At 36.7% G+C, this 25,104-nt stretch overlaps 1 protein-coding gene across 1 annotated transcript; it reads right to left on the bottom strand.

Moving 5' to 3' along the window:
- Positions 1–7,042: 7,042 nt before the first annotated feature.
- Positions 7,043–14,362, bottom strand: LOC112023522 (phospholipid:diacylglycerol acyltransferase 1). The gene is given in 16 exon segments (XM_065774671.1): positions 7,043–7,162; positions 7,307–7,357; positions 7,549–7,635; positions 7,638–7,739; positions 7,742–7,798; positions 7,801–7,977; positions 7,980–8,033; positions 8,629–8,739; positions 8,742–8,886; positions 9,925–9,947; positions 9,950–10,066; positions 10,069–10,209; positions 10,212–10,246; positions 10,824–11,107; positions 11,327–11,549; positions 13,357–14,362. Coding segments are annotated over 14 exon segments (2,037 nt in total). The 5' UTR covers positions 13,845–14,362; the 3' UTR covers positions 7,043–7,162; positions 7,307–7,357; positions 7,549–7,555.
- Between the last annotated feature and the right edge of the window lie 10,742 nt (positions 14,363–25,104).

Genomic DNA, 25,104 nt, shown 5'->3' with positions numbered 1-25,104 from the left:
AAAAAAAGAAAAAAAAAAGAAGGTAGACTAGAATGGATACATCATGGTTTTCAAATGTTAAGTGATTTCTTACTAAATTTTTTGCATGAGCATTATTTTATGTGTATCGCGTAATCTCCGTCTCATATATATTGGATAATTACAATGCCAAATTGTTTGGGAATTGGAATGGTAAGAGCATTCCTATCGAACATTCTAAAAAATTTAGCATTTACCATCTCAAAAACCAATATTATAACATATAACACATCACTTTACAATATCCCTTACATCAAAACTTCTAATTTTTAACACTTCATTTAAATATTCTTTCTTTATCATTTTTTACTCTTCCTCTCTCTGTCTCTGGCTCTCTCTCCTCTGTGTCTCTCTTTCTCAATCTAGCGCTGCCGGCCACCATATTCACCCACCCATATTACAACCACCACATCCACCCACCATCACCGCAACCACAAACAACAGCAAAAAAAAAAAAAAAAAAAAAAAAAAAAAACCTCCACATCCAAAGCCACCGAATCAAAGAATCACCCCAATCAAAGAATCATCCAAATTATCCAAATCAAAGAATCACAAAATCACAACAAAGACCCAAAACCACCCCAATCAACCCACACCTAGCACCCAAAGCCACCCGATCAACCCACGAACCCAGCCATTGAAATCAAGAACCCACCAAAATCAATCAAAACCACTGAAATTAAAACTCATCGATATCAAATCACAAAACCCACTCACCGAACCACCGTAGAGACCCACCACGAACCACCGTAGAGACCCACGATCCACAAAAAACCACCGCAACCCAACCACACCCAGCATTGCATCCCGGCCACAACCAAGACCCACGAACTCGAGATGCAGAGAGAAAGGGAAATAGAGAGGCGGAGAGAAAATGAAAGAAAGATCGTGAAGGAGTGGACGGAGTGCACGAAAGAGACAGTGAAAAGGAAAGAAGGAGTGGACGGAGAGCATGAGATCGGCGGTGGCATTGGGTATGGAGATAGTGTAGAGATCGGAGGGTAATAGGAAAAAAAAAAAAAAGGAACAAGGTTTTTTTTAAAGAATAATTGTGAAAATTAAAAATTTTATTAATTAAAAAAATTGAGTTCCTTTCCTTGTGGAAGAACCTACGTCAACTACCCATCAAATCCATCACAAAGCTATTTTAAAGAAACTTAAGAACGTAAAATATTTTTGGATAATTTGACTGAATTTTAATTAAAATCATGATCACTACACAAATATAAATTTTTGTGAAGATAGTTATAGTTTGTGTAACAACCCACTTTTTTCCCTTTCCTTTTCTAATGGTCGAAGTCGTCCTCCTCTCTCATTTTGTAATAGCCCAACCACAAGAACGGTTTCACTTTTTGTTGTCACACTTTGAATTACCCCATTGTCTTCTTCTTCTGATGAACTGACCTCAAAGAAAAATATAATATGGATGATGCTAGTATATGTTAACCTGAGTGTCTTGATGGATATGGGGTCAGATGGTGCCATTTCGGGAATTCGAAGAACCATAGTCCACGTCTTTCGTTCCAGACTTTTGATCTTTGTTAACGTGTGTACCATACTCGTAAGGAGTACCCTACTGGGCTGTAAGACACTACCGGCATATTGAGCTTTAATATAAAACTCTGTTATCATTCTTCTTTTATTGGTGTTTAATCATTTAATGCTTTCGCAATTTTCTGCTTCCTTTGAGTGCTGGCAACATCAAAGATGCCTTGGTGTGAAAGCATATATAGGTCAAAGATGCATATCAATTTTTTAATAAATGTACTATGAGAATGGGAGTTGATCTCATTATATGTTATGGTATGACTCCCACCCTTTCACTTTGTTTCTTACTTCATCTTTTGCTCAATTGAAGCTTTGGATTTTTATTTCCTAAAAAAGTGGGGGCTCAATTAAAGAAGCTTAGGATTTTTATTTTGATATACCTTTTTTAATGTCCTTCCAGAAACCTAAAAGCTTTTCAAAAAGTAAAAGAAAAAAAAAAGAAAAAAAAAAAAACTCTTAGGTTCTTAAAAGCTAAAAAAGTTGACTTGGTTGATGTTTATTATATGATATACCCTTTAGTGATAACTGATAAGGATAATATATATGATTGTGTGTACCTTGTGCAGTTACAAATATACAGGTCATATATCTTTTTAGTAAATAATATTGACATTATTCACACAGATTTTGGTACATGATTTGGGCCAATTGGCACTGCTGCGGCTCTGTCCTCCATAAATATAGGTTAGTATGAGTTTGTGTCCTCTCAAATGCACTTGAGTGTAGTACCTGGGAAATGAATTTGGCTTGATGATGTTATTGCATAAGGGCATATTAAAGTGAGAAAATTCATTGGGAGACTATATGTCTATATGCAATTAGAGAATGATTTCTTATTAGTTGGTTGTGCCTTTTATTTTGGTATTGTATTGGTTTGTTGTTGTGGTCTTATTGGATTTTAAAGATATTGTTATTGTTTATTTGTTGTGTTTGTGGCTGGATTTGTTTAAATTTTTTGGAGTTTAGTTGTGTTGTTTCACTTGTTTGGTTGTTGAGAAAATTTGGGGATCATTTGGTTTTATGACAATGACTTTGAAATCGGCAATCACCACAAAAAAAGTAGTTTTGGGCATACTCATATGTGATTTTTAAAGATATTATGCCTCCCACCACTTTTGTTAAGTGGAATGATGACTTGACTAGGCAGTATGTTGTGTTGTATATGATTGATTTGTTGTTGGAGAGACACAAGATTGTGTCACCAATTCATTTGCATGAGAGATTATATAGTTGTATGTTTTAGGCTAATAAAAATGTGAAAATAACATTTCTTGCTTGCTTGAAGCTATGACATCCCATCCATCCTATCCGAAAGGATGAGATCATTGAGTTGATGTTAGGCTAGGGTACCGTAATAGGAGAATCATTTTGAAACACATCTTCTTCCAAACTTGCTTCCCCGGTTCTGGAATCAATCCTACTAAACAAAGAGGTTTTCTTCAAAGGGTATGCAAAAGAGTGGGGCTAGGATTGGTTTTTCTTGACGCATGGAACTCCTTTTAGGTTCAAACTTTTGGGGGTTCAAGCCCAAACCTTCAATGTCTCCCCCTTAAGGCATCAATTGGGTGTCAGATTTGATTCTATCAAAGAAAAAGAAGAAGTACAATCTTTGATAGGGCATCCAAAAAAAAAAAAAAAATTCCAGCTGTCTTAGAAAGTATGCCAAAATCAATCTAAACCCACACCACAAATCTAAACTCATAACAGCCACCCACATCTCAGATCTAAATCCACCACAGCCACACCACAAATCTGAACCACACACACATACCCATGTCTCAAAAATCAAAACCCTATAACCATATCTCAAATCCAAACTCCGCACCCATAAGATAGAGAGAGAAAAAAAATTTTGATCTTGCCAAGGAGATAGAGAGAACTCTGCAAATCCAGTGGAGGGTAGAGAGGTGCAGTGAGAATCACCTAAGATGCTTGGCAAATCTAGTGGAGTGTGTTGTGTTCATCGTAAAGAAGAAAGAAGAAGCACCGGTGTGAGGAGTTAGAAAAAAAAAAAAAAAAGGAAGCTATGGAGAGAAAGCAGAAGTGAGGAAGAAAGAAAGCAAAGGTGAAAGAAAGAAAGAGAAAAAGAAGGAGACGTTGGTGTCAAGAGTTAAGTGTGACAATACAATGTAATGGGTCCCACCATGTGAATATAATTACGAAAATGCCATTAGAAACTGAGTTTTGGAAACAGAAAACACCTAAAATGTGTTTTTAGTTTCCATAACTCATCACTCAAAAATTAGAAAATTGAGTGATGGAAGCAAAAACTGGAAACAAAAGCCAAATACACTTCTCAGTCGTGGGTCCCACCATTTTTGAGTTACGGGTGATCGAAATAGAGTTATGAGTGATGGACACACAAAAACCAAACAGCCCCTTAGTGCTTCGTAATTGTAGCAAATTTATGGCCTTTGATTTATAATGTTTAATAATGATGCCACCACCAATTTAAAAAAATTAAAAAAANAAAAAAATTCCAGCTGTCTTAGAAAGTGGTATAATCTTTGAGTCAAACTTCTCATGAAGATGATATCATATAGGTCCCTAGCAATTTTGGAAATTTCTCAACAAAATAAGCTTACCGGATAAAAAAAAAAAAAAAAAAAAAAAAAAAACCAGCACCAATGTACCGCAACAAAACACATAATTTTGCTGCAATTTACCCATCTAGCCATGTGTTAAGTTGGGAGTAGTGGATCATGCTAGTCTTATGGTCAAAATGGGCATTTGCCCCTTTCGCCTAAAAGATGTAGTAAAATGCCAATGTTCTGAAACTATCTAGCAAAATGCCCATATTTTGAAACTCGATTTTTAAAAAATCAAGTAATATGAGAAATTTTACATGGAACTTGAGTTCCATGTTTTTTTTTTTTTAAAGTTTGATTTCTCATAACTCGATTTTCTAAAAATCAAGTTTTTCATTGAAACTCAATTTTTAGAAAATCAAGTTTAAAACATGGGCATTTTGCTAAATAGTTTCAGAATATGGGTATTTGTTGGAAAGTTTTGGCGAAAGGGGCAAATGCCCATTTTTGCCCTAGTATCAGCGTACCACGATGAAACACATAATTTTGCTACAATTTACTTAAGTGTTGAGTTGGGAGTGGTGGATCATGCTAGGACCAATATACCACAACAAAACACACCATTTTGCTACAATTTACCTATGTGTTCGTGCTAGTACCCAGTGTACTACAACAAAACACATAATTTTGCTACAATTTACCCATGTGTAGACAAAATGGAAAGTTATATTAAAAAGTTGTCGGTTTTATTGTGATATTGGCATTATTCTTATAATGTTAGGTCAGAGTTTGGCTCCAAATTGGAACTATCTTTTCTAATCTATTACCGTAATTGGAAAAATATAATATTATCCCTAAGTTATTAAAAAAAAAATCATATCACTAACACATAGATGGTATCTTTAATTGCCAAATAGTAGGTCGGAGTAAAATAACTTTAAATATGTTTGAAACCAAACTTTTTCTATGATAACATTTTTGTTACATTGACTAATATTTTACATCAAATGATACTATATAAGGACACAATATTATTTTATTTTTTTAATTTTAAAAAATCTATATATTTATTGATGACAATCTATGTTAAGTTGTCTCTAATACTCTTAAATTTAAATATTTAATATGAAATGATTTCTTTTTGGGGTATTTTTCAAGGAAGGTGCAAACACTAATAATTTTATCATCACCTTTGTTATTAAAAGAGAATAATCTAGCTAGCATCTTTTAGCATTTTCAACAAAAACATCTAGAATTCAAATCTTATATCAAATCCTATATATATATAGAGGTTAGAGTTACCCCCTAAGTGATGTTTTTTATCATCACCTTTGTTATTAAAAGAGAATAATCTAGCTAGCATCTTTTAGCATTTTCAACAAAAACATCTAGAATTCAAATCTTATATCAAATCCTATATATATATATATATAGAGGTTAGAGTTACCCCCTAAGTAATGTTTACATCACTCAATAATTTGTTATAGAATTCATATTTTGAAAATCCCACCATTGAATTACATATTCTATATGTTCTTAACAATCATGCCAATTTTCATGTCAATTGGATATTATTTACCATTTGATCCATCAACTCATTTTTTATGCATTATTTTAAACTACAAAAACTTGAATTTAAAAAATTGATTAATGACATGGTTATTAATTTTTTATTACCTTGAAACTTTGCAAGTATGAAGAATATATCAAGATAATGTAATCTGACGTTAAATTTATCAAAATTTGCATCTAATTAAAAAATATTGAGTAGTTGCATCAAATTTATCAAAATTTACATCTAATTAAAGTTACACTAGATATAACTCTAATTAATATTACACTACCCAATCTTATTATAAAATTCATAGTTTGAAATCTCATCGTTAAATTACATGTTTTACATGTTCTTAATAGTCATACCAATTTTCATGTTAATTGAATGTTATTTATTATTTAATCTATAAACTCAACTTTTATGCATTATTTTAAATTACAAGAACTTGGATTCAAACAATTGATTAATGACTTGGCTATTAATCTTTAATCACCTTGAAATTTTGCAAACATAAAGAATATATGAAGATGTAATCTAACAATAAATTTGTCAAAATTTACATTCAATTAAAAAATAATGAGTGGTATAATATTGCTTAAAATTATACCAAATGTACCTTAAACTTAATCCATGTATATATATATATATATATCTCTTATATATGGCTTGCTTAAGTGGCAGTAGCGTTGAATAGATTCAACCACATCTGATTCATTGCCTGTTAAAGGATTTCTAACTCAACCCTTTAAACATAACCATACACTATAAAAAAAATAAAAAAATAAAATAAAAAAGAAAAAGAAACCAGCCAATTGGAAGTAACACCAGACAAAAAATGAAAAGCAACCAGGCCCAAGACCCAGCAAAATTTGGCAAGAAATCATATGATGTTTGTAGTCAAATTACACACCCGTTTTCAAGGTAAAAGATGTCTTACAGTACAGTTGGGTCACACTCACACATACCAACAAGGAATCCACTATTTGTTCCATATTTCCTTTCAACAATCATGTGATTCATCAGCCTGAAGTCCAGCAAATCTCTGTAGTCTGTATCATTAACCTTATTAGGCTTCGTGTGAAGGCATTAGAGCATAGGTGATTCAGTCTAAAAGAGAAAAAAGCTGTCGCCAGCCAGAGAGAGAAAGACCCACAAATAATTACAAAGTAACATGCACAATTACAGTACGTTTATTGACAAAAAAAAAAAAAAATGAATATCAAAAATTTCGGGACCTATGGACTCTACAAGTTAGTGCACCGAAAACAACAGGGAACCAGCAACGTGGGATACCAATTCATAAATCAAACTCGGTGCTTCCTGAAAGAATGCAGACTACACATACAACATTATATATATATATATATATATCTATGCATTTTTGCTTCAGCAGCCAGCACCTCAACTCTTAGGCTTCAATGAGAGCAAAAAAGTGGTCTGCTTCAATTGCCGCCGCTAACATGGGAAGCAGTACCTCATCAGGTCCCTTGAAGCATAGTAAAAAGCTAATATGCTGAAACAAGGTGGGAAGAAAATTAAACGAATGTATGGTATTAAGGGCAAAATATAAGAGTATGAAAATGGAAAACAAATTTACTGAGATGCTATGATTGAGAATGTAACACCAAGGACAGAAACAAAAATAGAAGTGGATTACCTCAATATATTGTGTGTCTTTTGATTATATTATATTAGTCAAGCATGATTTCTGCCATTCAGAGAAGATAAGGCTTCAGATTAATGAAAACAATTCGTGTAATCAAAGACCTAAAGCTCGAGAACTTGGGATAAGGTTTATTTTTAGGTTGAATCCCAAGGTTAAATAAATTAAAGTTGCATTCAACAATATATTGCTTCAAACATTTAGGGAAATTGTATCGATAAACTTCAAATACTCACCATGAATCTAGAGTTGTAAGTTGATGTTTTCGGACCATTTGAAAATATCAGAGTAAACTCGATCCCCACCCAAGTCCTCTCCAGTGGCCCTGCTGCTACTCTTATAATATCTTCTATCAATGCAAAATTACCCATAATATCAACATGGGCACCACTTTGGGTGCCCCGCCCTCTAGAAAATAGCGGAGGGCATGATTGTACTCCCTTATGTAAGTATGAATGCCTGAAGGATTGAAACGGGTTTGTCCCGCCAACCTTTAGCACACATAAAACCTGAACTTAAAACAGGCACAGTTTCATCTCCGTCAACAGAAAAAACACCACCTTTTAGACAAGAGTCCTCACTTCCACCCTCTGCTGAGGTATCTATCTGAAATGGAATGTAACATTCTGATGGAGGAGTTAACTTGTACACATATGCTCTTTCCGTGGAACTCCAACACCATACATAGAGTAGATTTCCATGTCTGGAGCATTTGTAATCTGCAAGGCAGTACAGAAGTTTAATCAGCAATATTAAAGGGAGTTCACTTGAACTATAGCCAACCTAGAACAACTAAAGAACGTTCATTGCTATTATAGTGATGAATAAACATATCATATAATCAGCCTAAACATAATATTTTAAGATCAAGAAGAGATGGAATTTCCAACACATTAGATCATTTGCAAAATTTCAGAGATCAATTTCTCCAGTAACTATAATATAAGATGGATTTTAACCCATTTTCCCAAGCTTCTGTACCAAAAAGAGGAGAACCTTCCAACTAGATTACGTAACTCTTTTTTTTGTTTTGTTTTGATAGGTAACTAGATTATGTAACACCATGCTCAATGTGTCTACAAACATATAAATAGATATGCATACATGTGCATATTTATATACACACACTGCAGAGAATGATGCATGCTTGGCTAATTAAAAGCCTTAACATTGATCAGTCACATTGGAGCACATACTTTGTACAACTTAAATAGCACATCATCAAAAACATTTGAAGAAAAAAAATTATGTCAGGACAATTCATTGCTCATAAGAAACAAACCGCTAAAACAACAAAGAAAAGTTGAAAAACTCACTTTGTTTCTAAGGGTTTGACCAATATTTGTAATGTTGGTATTTAGGGTCATCCAAATTGTCAGCAATTCCATATGAAAAATGAGCGTCTCCACGTGCCATCATCTTGGGGCAACATAACGAAGCAGATCCAAAATTGACCCAGCTGTGTAAACTTTGTAATCTGCAATAGCTTTTACACCCTCAATACCCATTTCATGGTACTCTGTCCATACATCACACTTGGTTGCATTTATAAGGTTACTACCCTTGAAAGCATCCTGCCAGTAAGCCAATAAAAGAGAAAGTAAGCACATAGAACTCCAATCAATATACTTCAGACAAATAACAATTGCTAGTCTAGGTAGCAAATGCCTCAAATTAGTGAGTATCTCAGGGCAGATGTACAATATTTCAGTTACTGATTACTAAAATACAGTTAGGAATTTTTTGATTGTTTATTTATTTATTTAAAAAGCTTGGACTCTAAAGAAATCAGCACTCGTAGAGTGCAAAAAACAGTAGTCTGCCTTTCATACGATTGATTGTGCATTCTAGCAAATGATATGTGACAATACAGGCTTGCATTTGAAATAACAAGAAGAAAGCATTAGTCCTCCACATAAAACATAGGAAAAACAGCAGTCTATCTGTGCATAATCTTGCAAAGCAGTTGCATCACTCCGTAGCTACAAAATCTTACCTAGAAATTTGATACTAGAAAGCAGATATAGTGTAAATTACAAAGTATTGATACAGATGAAATGGATCAATCAATAAGACTAATTCCTTGCATGCAGACTGGTGGACAGGAATAAAAAAACCCTTCCATTTAAATAATTAATTTCATATGAACCATGGGCTATCTTATGGCTCATCAATCATATGGATGTTTTTTTTTAAATAACTTTTCAGAAAATAAGCTACTTGTTAAAAAAAGGAATGACTCGTTTCTTGCTACCTATTTATTCCCAGACATAGTCATCTCATTCAATCAACTAGACCATCTTCTTGATTCTCATTTGTGAGATTCATTATTATTATCATCATTTTTTATGCATTCTACTAATTTTTTGTTTAATAAACTACTAAAGTATCCTTTTTGTTAGTTACAATACACCACACTTTTTCTATCATCCTCTTGTTCTATATAAACTTGATTATAAGTGTATAACCTTTCACAGGTGGAGATAGAAATACACTTTGTATACTTTTTAGGTATGCACGCGCACACAGAGGCAGTGGGGGAGAGAGAGGAGATATGTTTACTTTCAATGGAAAGAAACTTATAGCAATCAAACTAAAACCCAGAACATTACCCTGAAATCCACCATCTCAATCTCGAGGAATGTATCTCAGCTACATCTTTCCCAAATGAAATGATCCTCCCATAATTTACTCTTTTTGTAGAACCCAGACCTCCCTTTCCATTATGGTCTGCAGTGTTAGTATCATTATTTTCAATTTCTTTGCACTACAGTTGAAGTATCCTTCAGGAGACCAATCAAGGCCACCCCAAATGGTATCCCCGCCTTTTGGTATCATTGACATGGTTGAATCCCATGTACGGGTCATCCGCATCATATGTTGTAGAGTTTGAAGACAAAAACATCCTTATCCAAAACACCTGGTGCGAAAGCCCTGTTTAAGGATTAGCAGTTCATCAAAAGCAGAAAAGATGTATGGAAACATGCATGCCAGTATTGGTGTCCAGATCTGAATTTGGGTGTTCAAGTAAACAATATTTGAACACAAAGTTACCCAAAGATGAGTCAGAATTTTGGAGAGCAAGATGAATTTTATCCGGACAGTAAAGCTTAAAAAAAAAAAAAAAAAAAAAAAAAAATCCCTTTAACAGAAAAACATCTCTCTTTTTATTTCCTTACAACAAATTTTTTTTTTGGGGGGGGAGGGGGGATCAGGAATCAAAAAAGATTCTCCCAGGCAATGCCATGAGAAAGGATGTTTGCAAATCAAAGAATACAAAAAACATTGATAACTTGGACCATCAGCTAGAATGGAGTCTTCATGCAATCTTTATCCTGCACCAAATTCATAATAAAAGAAATTGGTGCCACCCTATTTCCTTTGAAATGATCCTATACATGCTACAAAATATTCTTTGTTTTGAAGTAATTCCGAAACTGAGGTGATTAAGACAAGAAAAGAAAAGATTATGACCTAGTCCTATTCATATCATGACAGTTGAAATATAAACCTGGCAACAGCAACATCCTTCGCTTCAATAGAGAAAAGTCCAGAGACTGCTTTTGGGACGCCTAGAAAGGGTGCACCAATATTCATCACTGCTTTGATATGCTTAGCACACCAATTCGACCCGCCACCACCACCCATTGGAGCTGGTGCCTCAACCCATTTCATGAAATGCAGAAAGTAGATAACACCCATTGAATGTGGAATAACAACCACCTTTTTTCCTCCATTTGTAGCTACCATGAGTTCTATATTGCTTTTTATCCTGCTTAGAGATTGGTCTCTGACCTGATCAATCCAATTAGGCAGCGAATCATAAGCAGATTTGAGACAGGATGTATACTATACTACAAGAAGATGACAAAAACTTCTGCCAATACCAGATAGTTAAATAATGATTTTTTTTTTAATAATTAATGAAAAATTACATAATGAAATTTTAGCAACACAATTTGAGTTGGTGAAATTTAAGTCCAGGAAAAATTAACTCGTAATTGAAATTTGTACCTCAGTGTTTTGAAACGACAATCTCCAATCATATGCAGCCATATACATGGTTTTCTCCTCATATCCAATGCGAGCCAAATTGGCAATTAAGACTGCCCAGACAAAATAACCTGGTGCAAAGTAATCAGCCGCCACAAGTCCAGATACAGGCCTCACCCTTATACCAGGAGAGTCCAGTCCAGTTTCATTGTCCAGTGACATGTGCTCAACCCAGCATAATGGCCTGCAGAAACAAAACACACCCCTTAAGGACTCACTTCCATGGTTCCATTAAGATAATCGCAAAACTTCATAACAAATGAGCAGCAAACTGATAAACATTCAGAATATAGGCATATTTAGCATGATTTAATTCTACCTGGTGTCTTATTTTTTTGATAATATAATTCTACCTGTTGTTAATCAATCAGGAACAGATATAATTGGTCAATTTAACGTATATATCATGGATCAAAAGCAATATGAGGTATAGTTAGTCCACTTTCATATATCTCTAATTAAATTTTGTGCTTAGTCGAAGGAGATTAATTTCTTATAAAAAAAAAAATTAAAAGAAAAAAGTTCTGTCTTATTAATTAAGCAAGTTCATGGCAAGGATTATGGTCCATTGATCATGCACTTTTCCATGCTAAAACGCTATTTTAAGGACACCATCTTTTGCCCACAAATTTTCTCAATTAATGCCAACTCCTATGCCTCAGAAGTACTGCTTTATGCATTCAAACAATTTTATAGGATACAGCCACTAAATTTATGTGGAACAAATGCATACACATATAAGATAGTATGAAAAGGGTTGAAGGACAGATTTCGCAAGTTCACAGTCGATAATCAATCCATTTCAAGCAGAAACACCAAAAATATTCAATAAAGGCTTGAAAATGGTTAAATTGGGTCTTTTAGAGGGCAATATGGCAGCTTTAACAATTAGGCCATTTAGTCAATAATGGTCCATCATTATCTAATCGCCCCATATCCCGTTTGTTTTTTAAGGATATCTTCTAAAAACTTATCATTTACACAACACCTTCTGGTTCAAAAATTGTCAAATATTTCAGACCTAAATCAAATATTATTAACACAAGTCAGTCTCCAGCAACCTCACCAATTTCCGTTATAAGCTAAGAACAACATGATATAAACTATTGCATTCTTACAACCACTCGATCAGCTATAAATACACATTCCTCAAATGTCATGATCTCAGACCAATACATGACTTATGGTTGAATTGGCTAATGCTTCATCTTATAGACCGCATCATTCACCTCCAAATCCAGCTCATTTCAAATTCATCAATCACTTAAAATACTTCCCCGAAACATGCCTTCCCATAAAACGAAATGGCATTGCACAAATAAGTTCTAATCCAAAAGAAAAAGTAATACTCCCACACTTCTAGCATCTTCATTTTAGGTTTCTTCCTTAGAAAAAAAAATCACCCAAAAAAATAAAAAAACCATTTTCTTCACTTGCCTATGACAATGATCCAAGAAACACCCAAGTTTAAGCAACCTCACCCCCTAACTTCTCACCTAAGCAAAACAAACATAACCCACTTTTGCATTGTTATAATAAATAAATAAAACACCCTTTGAAGTACCAAACTCACTTCCCTCACATGTCACACTAATGGAAGTTCCAGGCCCACTTGGCCAAATACACTAGCACATGTGCATTTATACTACCCTTTAAGTGTCCCTTTGTATAAGCTTAAAAAGTTAAAATACCATTTTCTAGCTTATAAGCTCAACTCTTGGTTTTTATATATAATTTTTTAAAATTTCAAATTTTCTTACATTTTCAGCAAAAAAAAAAAACTAAATAAGTTATTGCCCACTTTAGAATCTATTTATTTATTCAAAAATCTCATTTTAAGCTATATCCAAACCAATTAAAGTACAGTGCTTTTCTGCAAGCATAATAAAACTCTATACCAAAATTCTCATCACAAAGCACAAAAATTACAATAAATTAAAAAAAAAGAAAAAGAAAAAAAAGAAGGTGCAGAAACCCGAAAAGGACCTTACCTTTTGTACAATTCACCAAATGTGCCACCCCAGAGTCTCCTCCTAAACAATCCCTCGGCGCACTGGTGCCCCTCCCACAATTCGAGCCCGCCGGTGACGATTCCGGGCACGAAAACGACCGGATGTTGCGCCGTTAACCCTTCCTTCCTCAATTTGACGCCGGGAGGGTCAGGCAACGGCCCCGTTATCGCTTCCGTTACGTACTGAGGAAACGAAGCTGGCATTGCGTTGTACATGAATAGCAAGAACCACCAGATCGAGCATATGCACCCAATGAACCAGCAACAGCTGTCGACGCAAGTCCATCTCCTCGAAGAACTTCTTCTTCTCCTTCTAGAACTTTCTTCGCCTTCGTGCTTTTGAATAAGCTTCTGTTTTTTGTTATCGCTATCAACAACGTCGTCGTTTTTTGAGGCGGTGTCAATCTGAGGGCCTTCTGAGTTGTTCTCCTCGGCCTTCGTGGCCTTTCTCCGCCGCAGAAACGACATCGTTTCGCTCGGGGTGGGGAAAATCAAATAAAGTACATAAATAGAGAGTTTTTTTTTTTTTTTTAAATAGAAATTTTGAGCTACGTTGCTCCGGCGGAGTATCTGATCAAAACCCTAGGTTTCCCGGCGAGTGAAACGTGGAGGCACGGGATTGCCTGGGGGGTTTTGTGATTTTATTTTGTTCGCATTGGGAAGGGAGGCTCTGGAGGTTAAAGTATCTTACGTGGGCCCTGGAGGAAAACCAATGGGTTGACACGTGTCTTTGTACCCTGTGGGTTCAGACGGTGGTCAGCGAATCGGAGGGTGGAAAGTGGGTGCGTTGGAGTTGGAGATGATCAACGGTGAGATAGTAGGGGATGGGAGGGGTGGGGAGAGTGACGATGTTGTGGCGGTACTGGATAAGAGTGGTGTACTCCAATAAAAATGGTTGGGATGGGTTTTTGGCTTTGGTTGGTTTGGCTTTTTGGAGGCCATCCTAGCGTGTTCCTTTCATCAATAATAAAAATAGTAAGTATTCTAGTGGTTTCCTTTCCTCTAATGGTATTAAAGCTGCTTCATGCGTCATGGTGCATGCCATGGCCTCGTACTAAGGAAAATTATTGAGGAGTCGGTATGTACTTCTTCCTCTCGCATGGCTCTCTCACTGGCGGCTCTGCATAGAGTTCAGGCGGTCACGGACCACTTGACCTGAAAAAAAAAAAAAAAAAAAAATTTATGATGTATAAATTTTAAAAATTTATAATTTTTTTACTCTTAAAAAAACTTTGTAACAATTTTAAATTTTTTTTAGGGCCAACATAATTAAATTTTTGACAAAATTTGGCAACAAACTTAGTATCTATTTGGATTGGGTGTCTGGGGCGTTTGCATTTCCATGTTTGCGTTTTCCCTTTTTTTTTTTTTTTTTGGTCGCACGCGGCTAAGCTTTTAGAGACAAGGCACTGCTCACGCATTGTAACAGCATTGTTCACGCGATGTAGCAACAATATTCACGCACTCTTCATAGAACCCACATTCACTTTATTCAAAAAAAATATTAAAAATAGGTCCTGTGACACTATTCATACATTTAAAAATTGTTTTGTTATAGTATTTTCAGTTTTTAATTTTCAATTTTCAAGAAAATAAGTTGTATCCAAATGAACCCTTAGGAGCAAACCTACAATTTCATTTAATATTTTTTTATTGGATATGAATTTTCATAAATTCATTCTTTAATTACATTTTCATTTTATATCCTCCATATTTGCAAAATTTTAAAAATATTAAAGATTAATAGCCATGTCATCAATTAAATATTTAAATTTCAAACTTTTGTAGTCTAAAATTATACATAAAAAATAATTTTATGGATCAAATAGCTAATAACATCCGATTGACATGAAATTTAATATGTATTTTAAGAACATAAAGAAAATGCAATTTAACGGTTAAATTTTCAAAATATGTAGCAATGTTAATTTGTTTAGTAAGAGTTGTAGCATTGTGTTACAACTTAGTTTGTAGTCAAACTTTGTCCTTAAACTTTAGTCTCCTTAACAATATATTAGGTCTTTACCCAAAAAAAAAAGTTCCAGAAAAATTTTACTTGACTAAAATTTAAAAAGAGATGTAGTTTGCAATATTGAAAATGAGACTATAATGTAATGATTTCAAAATAAGAAAATTCGTAAAAGAAAATTGTAAGACTTTATGTATTTGCACATGTGTGTGTGTGTTTTGTCGTCAATATATGAAGTTTTTAAATGACCACCCTCAAAAAAAATCTCTAGAGCAGCCACTAGGCTCTGTACCTCTAGCCATAAGTGAAGCTTGGGGGGCCGTAGGCCCCTAACTTTTTGCAATTTTCAACTATATATATGGTATTCAAATAATTTAAAAAGTACAAATTAAAAAAAAAAAAAAATATATATATATATATATATAGTTATTAGCCCCACAAATTTTAGAATTTAGGCTTTTAACTCTTCAATTCTTTTAAATTAGTCCAGAACACAAGTTCTATACATTGTGTAATTGTTTAGGTTTTGAATAGTTACTAAATAATTTTTTTATATTTAGCTTGGCCTCCCAGAAATTTTTTTTAGCTCTGCCCTTGCCTTAGACCCAATTAAAACTTCAATTTCTCCCAAAAATAATAATAATAATAATTGTAAGGATGCAATTTGAGTCCCTAGCCTAAGGTATGGATGAGTTTCGGCCCAAAAAGCCTAATATAATGAATTTATAGAGAGTGGGTTGGAAAACTGAGGTTTAATGAGTTAGATAACAAGTAAAGTGGATCCAGATGACAAGAAAATGAAGACAGACTGGTTTAATCTAAAGAAAATCGTGCTCAACACAATCCGAGGAGATCAGTTCTTATATATTCATTCTCAAGTTTGATTACAAGTTCCACTCTTGATTGCTACAATATTTTTTCTTAATTCTCCAATCCCCTCCTATTAGGGTCTTCTTCCTATTTTATATTATCCTCCTCCTTCATCTCTACCCTCCACATGTAGATTAGATTGCTGGTGTTGATTCTTATCCCATCAGCACCTTCTTGAAATCTTTGGAGAGTAGCTGTAAGGTTGAAAATTACTGTTCAGGTATCACTTCCTCATTAATGTGGCTAGAGAGTTAGTTGCAGAGCATTTAATGCGGTTATAGCAGCTTTCCCTTTAGATATTTCATAGCCTCCCCTTGTCCTGTTCTTTCTTGATACTAGTGAGAGTGCTTTTTTTCTTCAGCATAGCGGCCTAAGGATCCTGGGCCAAATAAATGTTCTTGGTGGACTAGGCTTGGTTCACCGCAGCTAAAAGTCTATTTAAGAACCAAGTGGTGTGCAAAGCAAGCTTCCTACAACACAAATAAACTAACAAGCGAAAATATCTGTATTGAATGACAGTTCAAACAGCAAAGAAATGCACAGTAATAAAAAATACAGTAAAACAGGGGTTAGGGATCCTCAAATTAATGAGAGACATTTTATTAATTTTCTTTGGTTATGATTATAGTACTCACTAAGACGTGATACAAGGTTCAACTAAGTTCAAAAAATACAGACTTTGATGGCTATTCAAGCCTCCAAGACTTGTAAAATTTGAATCCTTTTGAATCTGAGTATGTGCTATAGTGGCTGTCTCTGAGATACCGGGAGAAAATTCCTCTGTTTTTCCTTAAACTTTACAGAGTTTCTTTCTAAAGCTCTATTATGCTATCTTTTCTAAGAATCCAGAAAAATGGAGATGAATGAATGAATTTCAGCATGGGTTTCTCCTTCCTTTTATAGTGTGACTCTAGGGCTCCAGGGTACTAGTAATTTCTCTCTTTTGCCCCTCAGAGCTCATGCTATGTCAGTTTACCCAGGGGCTGGTCGTTTCCTTCTTTCTTATAATTTCTTCTTTTTAGTGTGACCAAGCTGAAAGCCCATAGCTGATTTTCTATTTCAAGATCCCCTCAGGTTGCTGATCTTATCTATTTGGCCATTTTCTTCACTTTTCCAGCTGGGTTGAAAGCTCCCTTCCAGTCACCTCTACTTATGGTTTTCTCATTCTTGGTTCCTTGAGGCACAACTCTTTCGTTCATGAATGTTTGCTTTGTACTTTCTGATCCCTCACTGCATAACTGGGCACTTGAGACTTGCTTACCCTTCGTCCTTTGTGCTTTTTTTTTCTTTGAGCCGTTTCACTCTTACTTAAACTGTGTTGCACGTCCCGATGATCCTAGGACTCTAGTAACCTCTGGGATCCCGGCCCAGCTCTTTTTATTGGGCTTTTCTTGGCTTACTGATTTTGGCCGGCTAGGCCTTTCCTTTGCTTCATGGATTTTAAAGCCCATTACTTCATGAGTTTTTGGATCCCAATTCTTTGGACTTCTCACATTTTTCTTCTTTCTTTTCCTCTTTTATTTATTATGTGAGCCCAGCTCCTTTATTTTCCTAGCTTCATTTCCCATGAAATTAGCTCAATGTATTATTTATTTGGGCCTTGGACTGTGATTAATTTTGAACCTCAACAAGACTTATCCTCATCAGTGGAATTATCTGGAATATTGCTCTTGATGTCAGACCGCACCTTCTGACCTCGGCTTTGCTTGGCGGAGGAAGCATTCCTTCTCGGATCACCTCCCTGGAACATCACGCCTAAATCCATTTCTTTATTTATTAATACTAACCTTTATCACATGTTTATCCATCCTCAGACTTATGAGGTGTCCTTGGACTGGGTCCCCGGCCCAATATATTCTACTGGGCCTAACATCCTTACAATAGTCTCTCGAAATTCCCCTCTTTTGCTTCTCGTGCAAAAATGAGGATTTCAATATTGCCATAACCATTCTGCCCTTATCATATATCACCCCTGTCTGCGTAGGTGCCTTTTTAGCTGCTCAACGCACGCTCCTGACGTTTCGGCATCTAAGACGCGCCCTCATTAAAGTTTTGCTGCTCCATGTTCCCCACATTCTACGGTGCGATGCGGATCCAACGACTAGAGATTGTATTGGAACTCAGGCGAGAAGTTTCCCATTCGCCACTATTTTTCTTATATAAATATTGCCCGAACACCTCACTTACCTCACTTTAGCATTCATACACTGAACCTTTGCACCCATAAACTGAACTTTCGCACTCATAAATACCAAAAGCTAGTCCGAGGAGAGTTTCCTATTTCACGCAAGTCATTTCAACCCTTTCTATTTACTTTTCCTTCTATTTTTCTTTTCACACAGTTCTTTCCTTCTCGACCCTCTTAATTTCCATTTCCCTCCTTCTCACTTTCACCTATCTTCAACTAAATGGGTAGATTCACTTACTTGGTAGACTCCACAGAAAGTATTGAGAACTTTAAAGCTCAATACAGAATCTCGTCGGGAGTCTCTATTAGGTATTGTAAGGAAGGAGAATGTCATGAGAGAAGACAAAAGGAAGGAATGGTCATCCCAATGATTATAGAGGATGTGATGAGAATTCCTATAGGAACCATCACTAGGGACTTCCTTAGGGCTCATAGATTAGCTTCTACCCAATGTGTCCCAAACATGTTTAGGATTTTAGGGAGTGTAGATGCCTTTAATGAGAAAATGGGCTTAGGCCTAACCCATCATGATGTTAATTGGATTTATAACCTCCACCACTTAAAGGGGCTAGTATTACCTGAAATCTAGGCACCCCGAGGTTAAGCTTATCCAATGCCTCCCTGATTCCAACAAAGGCTTGAACAAGGATTTCTTGATTGTTTTAGGGGAGTGGCATAATGGCCTCCCCTACCCAACGAGAGAGGGGACACCAGGTAGGGCTTTAGGTCTAGGTTAATTATTTCAAAATCACCCCCTTCCCCTTTTTCTTTTGTTTGTGTTTGTATATGAGTTTTCCTTTGATTCGTGCTATTTTTTGTTAACTATGTTTTTTGTTTTTCCTAATGGTTTTGCAAACAAGAACGTTGCTATTCCTAATTTCAGTCTTGTCAACCAACCGAGTATAGATAAGATATTGAAGGCCGAGGTGTTCATTCACAAGGACAGCCAACTAAGAGTGGCACACCTAATCCTTGGCTACACCCCCGTCTCCAAAAGCTTCCAGGCGCCGAAGTGTGTTGTAAAGGCCAAGGACCCACGCTTGCACCAGATAAGCGTTGCCATTTTAGGTTTTCTCATCACCGGTGCCATCCTAAAAGGCATACCCAAAGTACCCTTGCCACCTCAATACACAATCGGAGAGGCCACTTCTTCTCATCCTGCCATCAAAGAGGAAGAAGAAGAGATAGTAGACGTCCTGGACTCAAAGGACGACTACGAGGTTTTCAACCAACCTCAATCCCCAGAGAACCCTCTTGATGACCTCGGCCAACCTCTCTCAGCCCAATCCACTCACCACCAAGAAGTTACAAACGTACCCGACGATATAAGGATACAGCGCAAGTCGAGGTCCATTCTTTAAGAGTTACTAGAGTCCCAACCAGGGGGGAACATGCCCGGGAAGGCAGCCCATACTAGGCTTCCTACCCCTCCACCCATCCAACCCCTTCAATTTGATCCTGTTGACTACAAAAGGAAGAGGGAGCAGAAGGGTAAGGAGGTGGTAGAAGGAGGAAAACCATCCTTCCCCATGAGCCTAAGCCCCAAAGAAGGGCTAAACAAGCCAGAATAGGGCAAATGGGGGTTGACAGTAAGAGTGATTCCCAAGTCGGACCTCCATCCTGGACCTCTACTCCAATGCTGGACAAAGCTTTTTTGCGCTCCAATGCCTCTATCGGGGACTTCCAGCAAGGGAAGGCCGGCTATGTGGCCGATGCAGTGGAGCAGGCACTACTGCTCCCTGAGGACATGGCCAATCTAAGGTCCATAAGGGGGCACAAGGTATTCCTCAGTTTGAAGAGGGACCTTGCAATGGTAAGTCCTTCAATCAGCCCCCCCCTTTTTTTTTTTAATTAAAAAAAAAAAACTGCCACTTTCCTCCCCTTTCTTCCCTTTATTGTTTCCTCTCTCTTTTTTATTTTTTATTTTTTTATCTATGTTTCTTTCCTCGGCAGGCCGTTTAAGCCACATTCTGGGCAGAGGAGGAGATAACAAATTTCTGCCACCGGCAGATAAAAAAAGAAGAAGGAAGGCGTAATATGGCCGTGGAGACCTTTAATGTGGCTGAGAAAAGAATAAACGAGATGAAGAATAAACTGTCCGAAGTATAGAGGGACAAAAATAGTGCAGAGGCCGCCTTGGACAGCATTGAGAGGCAGGCTGAAGGTCAGCGAGTGCTCCTTCGTCAAGCTGAGGATCAGCTGGCCACCTCCAAAGGACAGATCATCGCCCTAAAAAAGAAACTGGAGGAAGCCAAGAAGGCAAGGGACCAAGCCAAGCAAGAAGGTTATGATGTGGGGGTGGCAGAGACCGAAGAGACCCTCAGGGCTGAGGTTTTGGGGGTATGTATAAACTACTGCCTCCAGGTGTGAAATAAGGCCCTTAACCAGGCTGGGGTTAAGGTCTCTTCTGCACGTAGAAGAGCAAAGAGTGTATACTAACCTACTGCTATCCACGCATTAGGCTCAGCTAGTTCCAAGGCTGACACCTCCTCCGAGGTGGCAAAACTTGGGAAGGGCAGCCCAACCAAGGTCCCTTCTTCCTTTGATAGCCCTTCTGATGAGGCTCAGCAGCATGGGGTTGTTGAAAAAGAAGCTGATGCTAATAAGGGAGTGGCTCTTGATGCTACCCAACCCCTAGCTATTCCTCAAGATCCATTAAAAGAGAAGGAGACGCCCGCTTCCATGGAGATCGTTCTAGCAACTCTCTCAGTGCTTGCCAAGGGTGATCTTAAAAGTAAAGACTCAGGATCTTTAGAAGTAGCACTCTCCCAATCTACCAAGGCCCTCCAAAAGAGAAGATTGTAATAAAAAAGTAGTTTAGGGTAATAGGTTTTAGTTAGTTTTTTTTGTTTTTTTGTTTTTTTTGTTCTTATTTCCAAAACTTGTAATTCAATTTGATCTTTTGTAAGCAATTTGCCTTTTTCTAAGGCTTAGATCAATGATAATTATAAGTTTTTCTTACATATTTGTGAGATTGATATTGATCCTAATATAATTTCAGTTTCTGTAATACTTAACTAACATGGAAATAAGATATAGCTCCATTTAATTATATACATAAGAGGTAGCATAGTTACTGTACCCCACATGATTGGCAGCAGAACAAGTTAAACCTACTAAATCCATGATCTCAACAAAGCGTAAACTTAACCTCAGAAACATATACAATGGTAGAGCATATATTCATATCAAACTCCCCCTAGTTCTCCACTTATCAGTAAGTTTAAAGAGATGGAGATGATAATCAATTCTTAAACAGATCATAAATATACTTTCAAATACTTTAAGTGATGCTCATGAGTGTCCATTTGATCATGTCACTACAACAAAGATCTTTTTCATTTAGCATGGCTAGCTCTGCTTGATACTTAAATAAATAATAGAAAGCATTAACTTACCTTAGGCATGTGGTCTAAGGAACTAGACATAAATAAGGTCCTATTTGATACTTAGTAAAATGATTTAAAATATCAATTTACCCAATGTATGTGATTGAGGATCCTGACATGATTAAGGTTTTGTTTGATACTTAGAAAAGTGATTACAAATATTAATTTACCCAAGGTATGTGATCCAAGGAGCCAAGCATGACTAAGGTTCTGTTTGATACTTAGAAAAACGATTACAAATGTCAATTTACCCAAGGTATGTGGTCTGAGGAGTCAGACATGATCAAAGTTCTGTTTGATACTAAGAAAAACAATTACAAATATTAATTTACCCAAGGTATGTGGTCCGAGGAGTCAGGCATGACCAAGATTTTGTTTGATACTTAAAAAAACTATTACAAATATCAATTTACTCAAGGTATGTGGTCCAAGGAGTCAAGCATGACCAAGGTTCTGTTTGATACTTAGAAAATGATCTGAAATATTAATTTACCCAAAGTAGGTGGTCCAAAGAGCCAGAAATAACTAAGGTTCTGTTTAATACTTAGTCAGATAATAGGAGATATCGATTTACCCAATGTATGTGGTCCGAGGGGCCAAGCATGATCAAGGTTCTGTTTGATACTTAGCAAAATAATATAAAGTATTAATTTACTCAAAACATGTGGTCTAAGGAGTCAGACATGACTAAGGTTCTGTTTAATACCTCGCCAAAGAATAAGTAATGCGTAATGTCATTGACAAAAACATGGCAAAAAAGACTTTCATTAATAATAACGCATTCGCAAGTTATTTACATTCCAAGGGTGTGGTATAACATTTTCATCTAGGTCTTCAAGATAATAAGCACTTATTCTAGCCACCGAGGTGATCTGATATGGCCCTTCCTAGTTGGGTCTCAATTTTTCCCATGCTAAGTTCTTTGCAATTTCCAAAACCTTTCTTAAAACCAAGTCCCCAGGCACTAGCGGCCTTAGCCTTACATTTGAATCATGCCTTTGCTTGAGCTTATGTTGATAGTACGCTAGCTGAACCATCGCATTTTCTCTTCGTTTTTCAATCAAGTCTAAGCTCTTTTCTAACAAGCTATCATTGTTGCTCGGAGTGAAAAAGCTCATCCTTAATGTTGGGAATCTAGTCTTGAGAGGAATTACAGCCTCGACCCCATAAGTCATTGAAAATGGGGTCTCCCCAATGGACCTTCGAGGTGTAGTCTGATACGTCCAAAAAACGTGTGGCAACTCTTTCACCTATTTTCCCTTTACATCATCTAGCCTCCTCTTGAGCTCACTTACTATGACCTTATTGACATCCTTGCCTATCCATTCCCCTATAGATATGCTGGGGTGGAATATCTATTAGTTATGCCCATATCACAACAATACCTCCTGAAGGCTTTGCTATCAAATTGAAGACTATTATCCAAGATAACGTATGGAGGATCCCAAACCGTGTGATAGTATTTTTCCAAACAAACCTCTTGGCATCCATATCCCTGATGTTTGCTAGTGGTTTAGCTTCAACCTATTTAGTGAAGTAATCCATACCGACTAGTAACCACCTCTTATTCCCTGCTGCTTTAAGGAATGGTCTTACAATATTAAGCCTCATTGAGCAAAAAGTCAAAGGCTGGACAGAGGATTAAGGACACCTCCTGGTTAATGAATGTTTGGGGAAAATTTTTGGCATTGGTTGCATTTCTTCACATACTCTTGTGCTTCCCTCTGCATATTTGGCTATCAATATCCCTGAGTGAGGGCCTTGTGAGACAAAGACCTGCTCCTGTGTGGCTTTCACAAATCTTTTCATGTAACTCTTTTAAGAGTAGCTCAACTGCCTCAGGGTGTATGCATAATAAATATGGTCCAGAAAAAGAGCGCTTGTACAACTTTTGGTCCTCGGATAGCCAAAATCGAAGAGCCTTTCTCTGTACTTTGTCAACCTCGGACTTACCCTCGAGCAAGATGTCTTCCTTAAGGAATAGCATAATAGAGTCCATCCAGCTAAGACCCACCCTAATCTGATGAATATGAACCACGTTTCTCCCTATTTTAGTAGGTTTACATAAGTCTTCCACAAGGATCACCCAAGGTAAACTTTGTGCTGAGGAGGTTACGAGCGTGGCAAGAGAGTCGGCATGTGTATTTTCACTTCTAGGGATTTGTAATAAAATGAAAGACTCAAATCCTGACTGCAAGTGTCTAACCTGATTCAAATATTCCTGCATTCTGAGATCTTTGCCTTCCAACTCTCCCTCTACCTGGCCTACAACTAATCTCGAATCTAAAAACATCTCCACTACATTTCCTTCCATTTTTTGAACCATAGTCATCCCTACCAATAGAGCCTTATACTCGGCCTCATTATTAATGGCTAAGAATCCCAACCTTAAGGATTTTTTAATAATGATCTTCTCAGGAGAAATTATAACCAGCGCCACCCTAGATCCCATTTGATTTGCTGCGCCATCCATGTATACTCTCTAGGGTAAAGGCTTTTGCAAGGAGATCTTACCAACTAATTTTTCACCCATGTTTTGCTTTTCAACTTTCTCTTCTAAAGGGGATTTAGCGAATTCGGCCACCAAATCAGCGAGGATTTGACCTTTGACAGAGGTGCGAGGCATGTACTTGATATTAAAAGCCTTTAGGACCGTACCCCACTTGGCAATCCTCCCTATGTAATTAGCACTCCGAAGTAGAGATCTAAGCAGAAGTTGGGTTAGGACAACAATTGTGTGTGATTGGAAGTAGTGAGGGAGCTTACGCGTAGCATGCACTACTGCCAAAATAGCATTCTTCAGTGGTAGGTAACGGACCTTGACCTCATGTAGTGACTTACTCACATAATAAACTGGTCTTTGCACATCACTATTAACCTGTATCAGCACCAAGCTCACTGAATGGGAGGCCACTGCAATATAAGTAAACAAAACCTCATCCACTTGAGTTTGGACATAATGGGTGGCCGAGAAAGGTACTCCTTTAACTGTTGGAAGGCTAGGACGCACTCCTCGATCCATTCATATTCCTTCCACTTGTTCAACAATTCGAAGAAAGCCATGCACCTGTCTGCTGAATGAGAAATGAATCGGTTTAAAGCAGCAGTCATTCCTGTCAATTTCTGGACCTTTTTGGGATTTCGAGGTAGCTGTAAACTGTTAATTGCTTTAATTTGGTCAGGGTTGACTTCAATTTTGCGGTGAGTGACCATGTAACCCAAGAACTTTCCTACATCGACACCAAAAGAACATTTAGAAGCATTAAGGTGCAGCTTGTGTTTCCTTAATATCTCTAAGATATTACCGAGGTC

Source organism: Quercus suber, unplaced genomic scaffold (genome assembly GCF_002906115.3).
Source record: "Quercus suber isolate HL8 unplaced genomic scaffold, Cork oak 2.0 scaffold_96, whole genome shotgun sequence".
Taxonomy (NCBI): Eukaryota; Viridiplantae; Streptophyta; class Magnoliopsida; order Fagales; family Fagaceae; genus Quercus; species Quercus suber.
The sequence above is the reverse complement of the archived record's forward strand: the minus strand, read 5'-3'. Positions and strand labels throughout refer to the sequence as shown.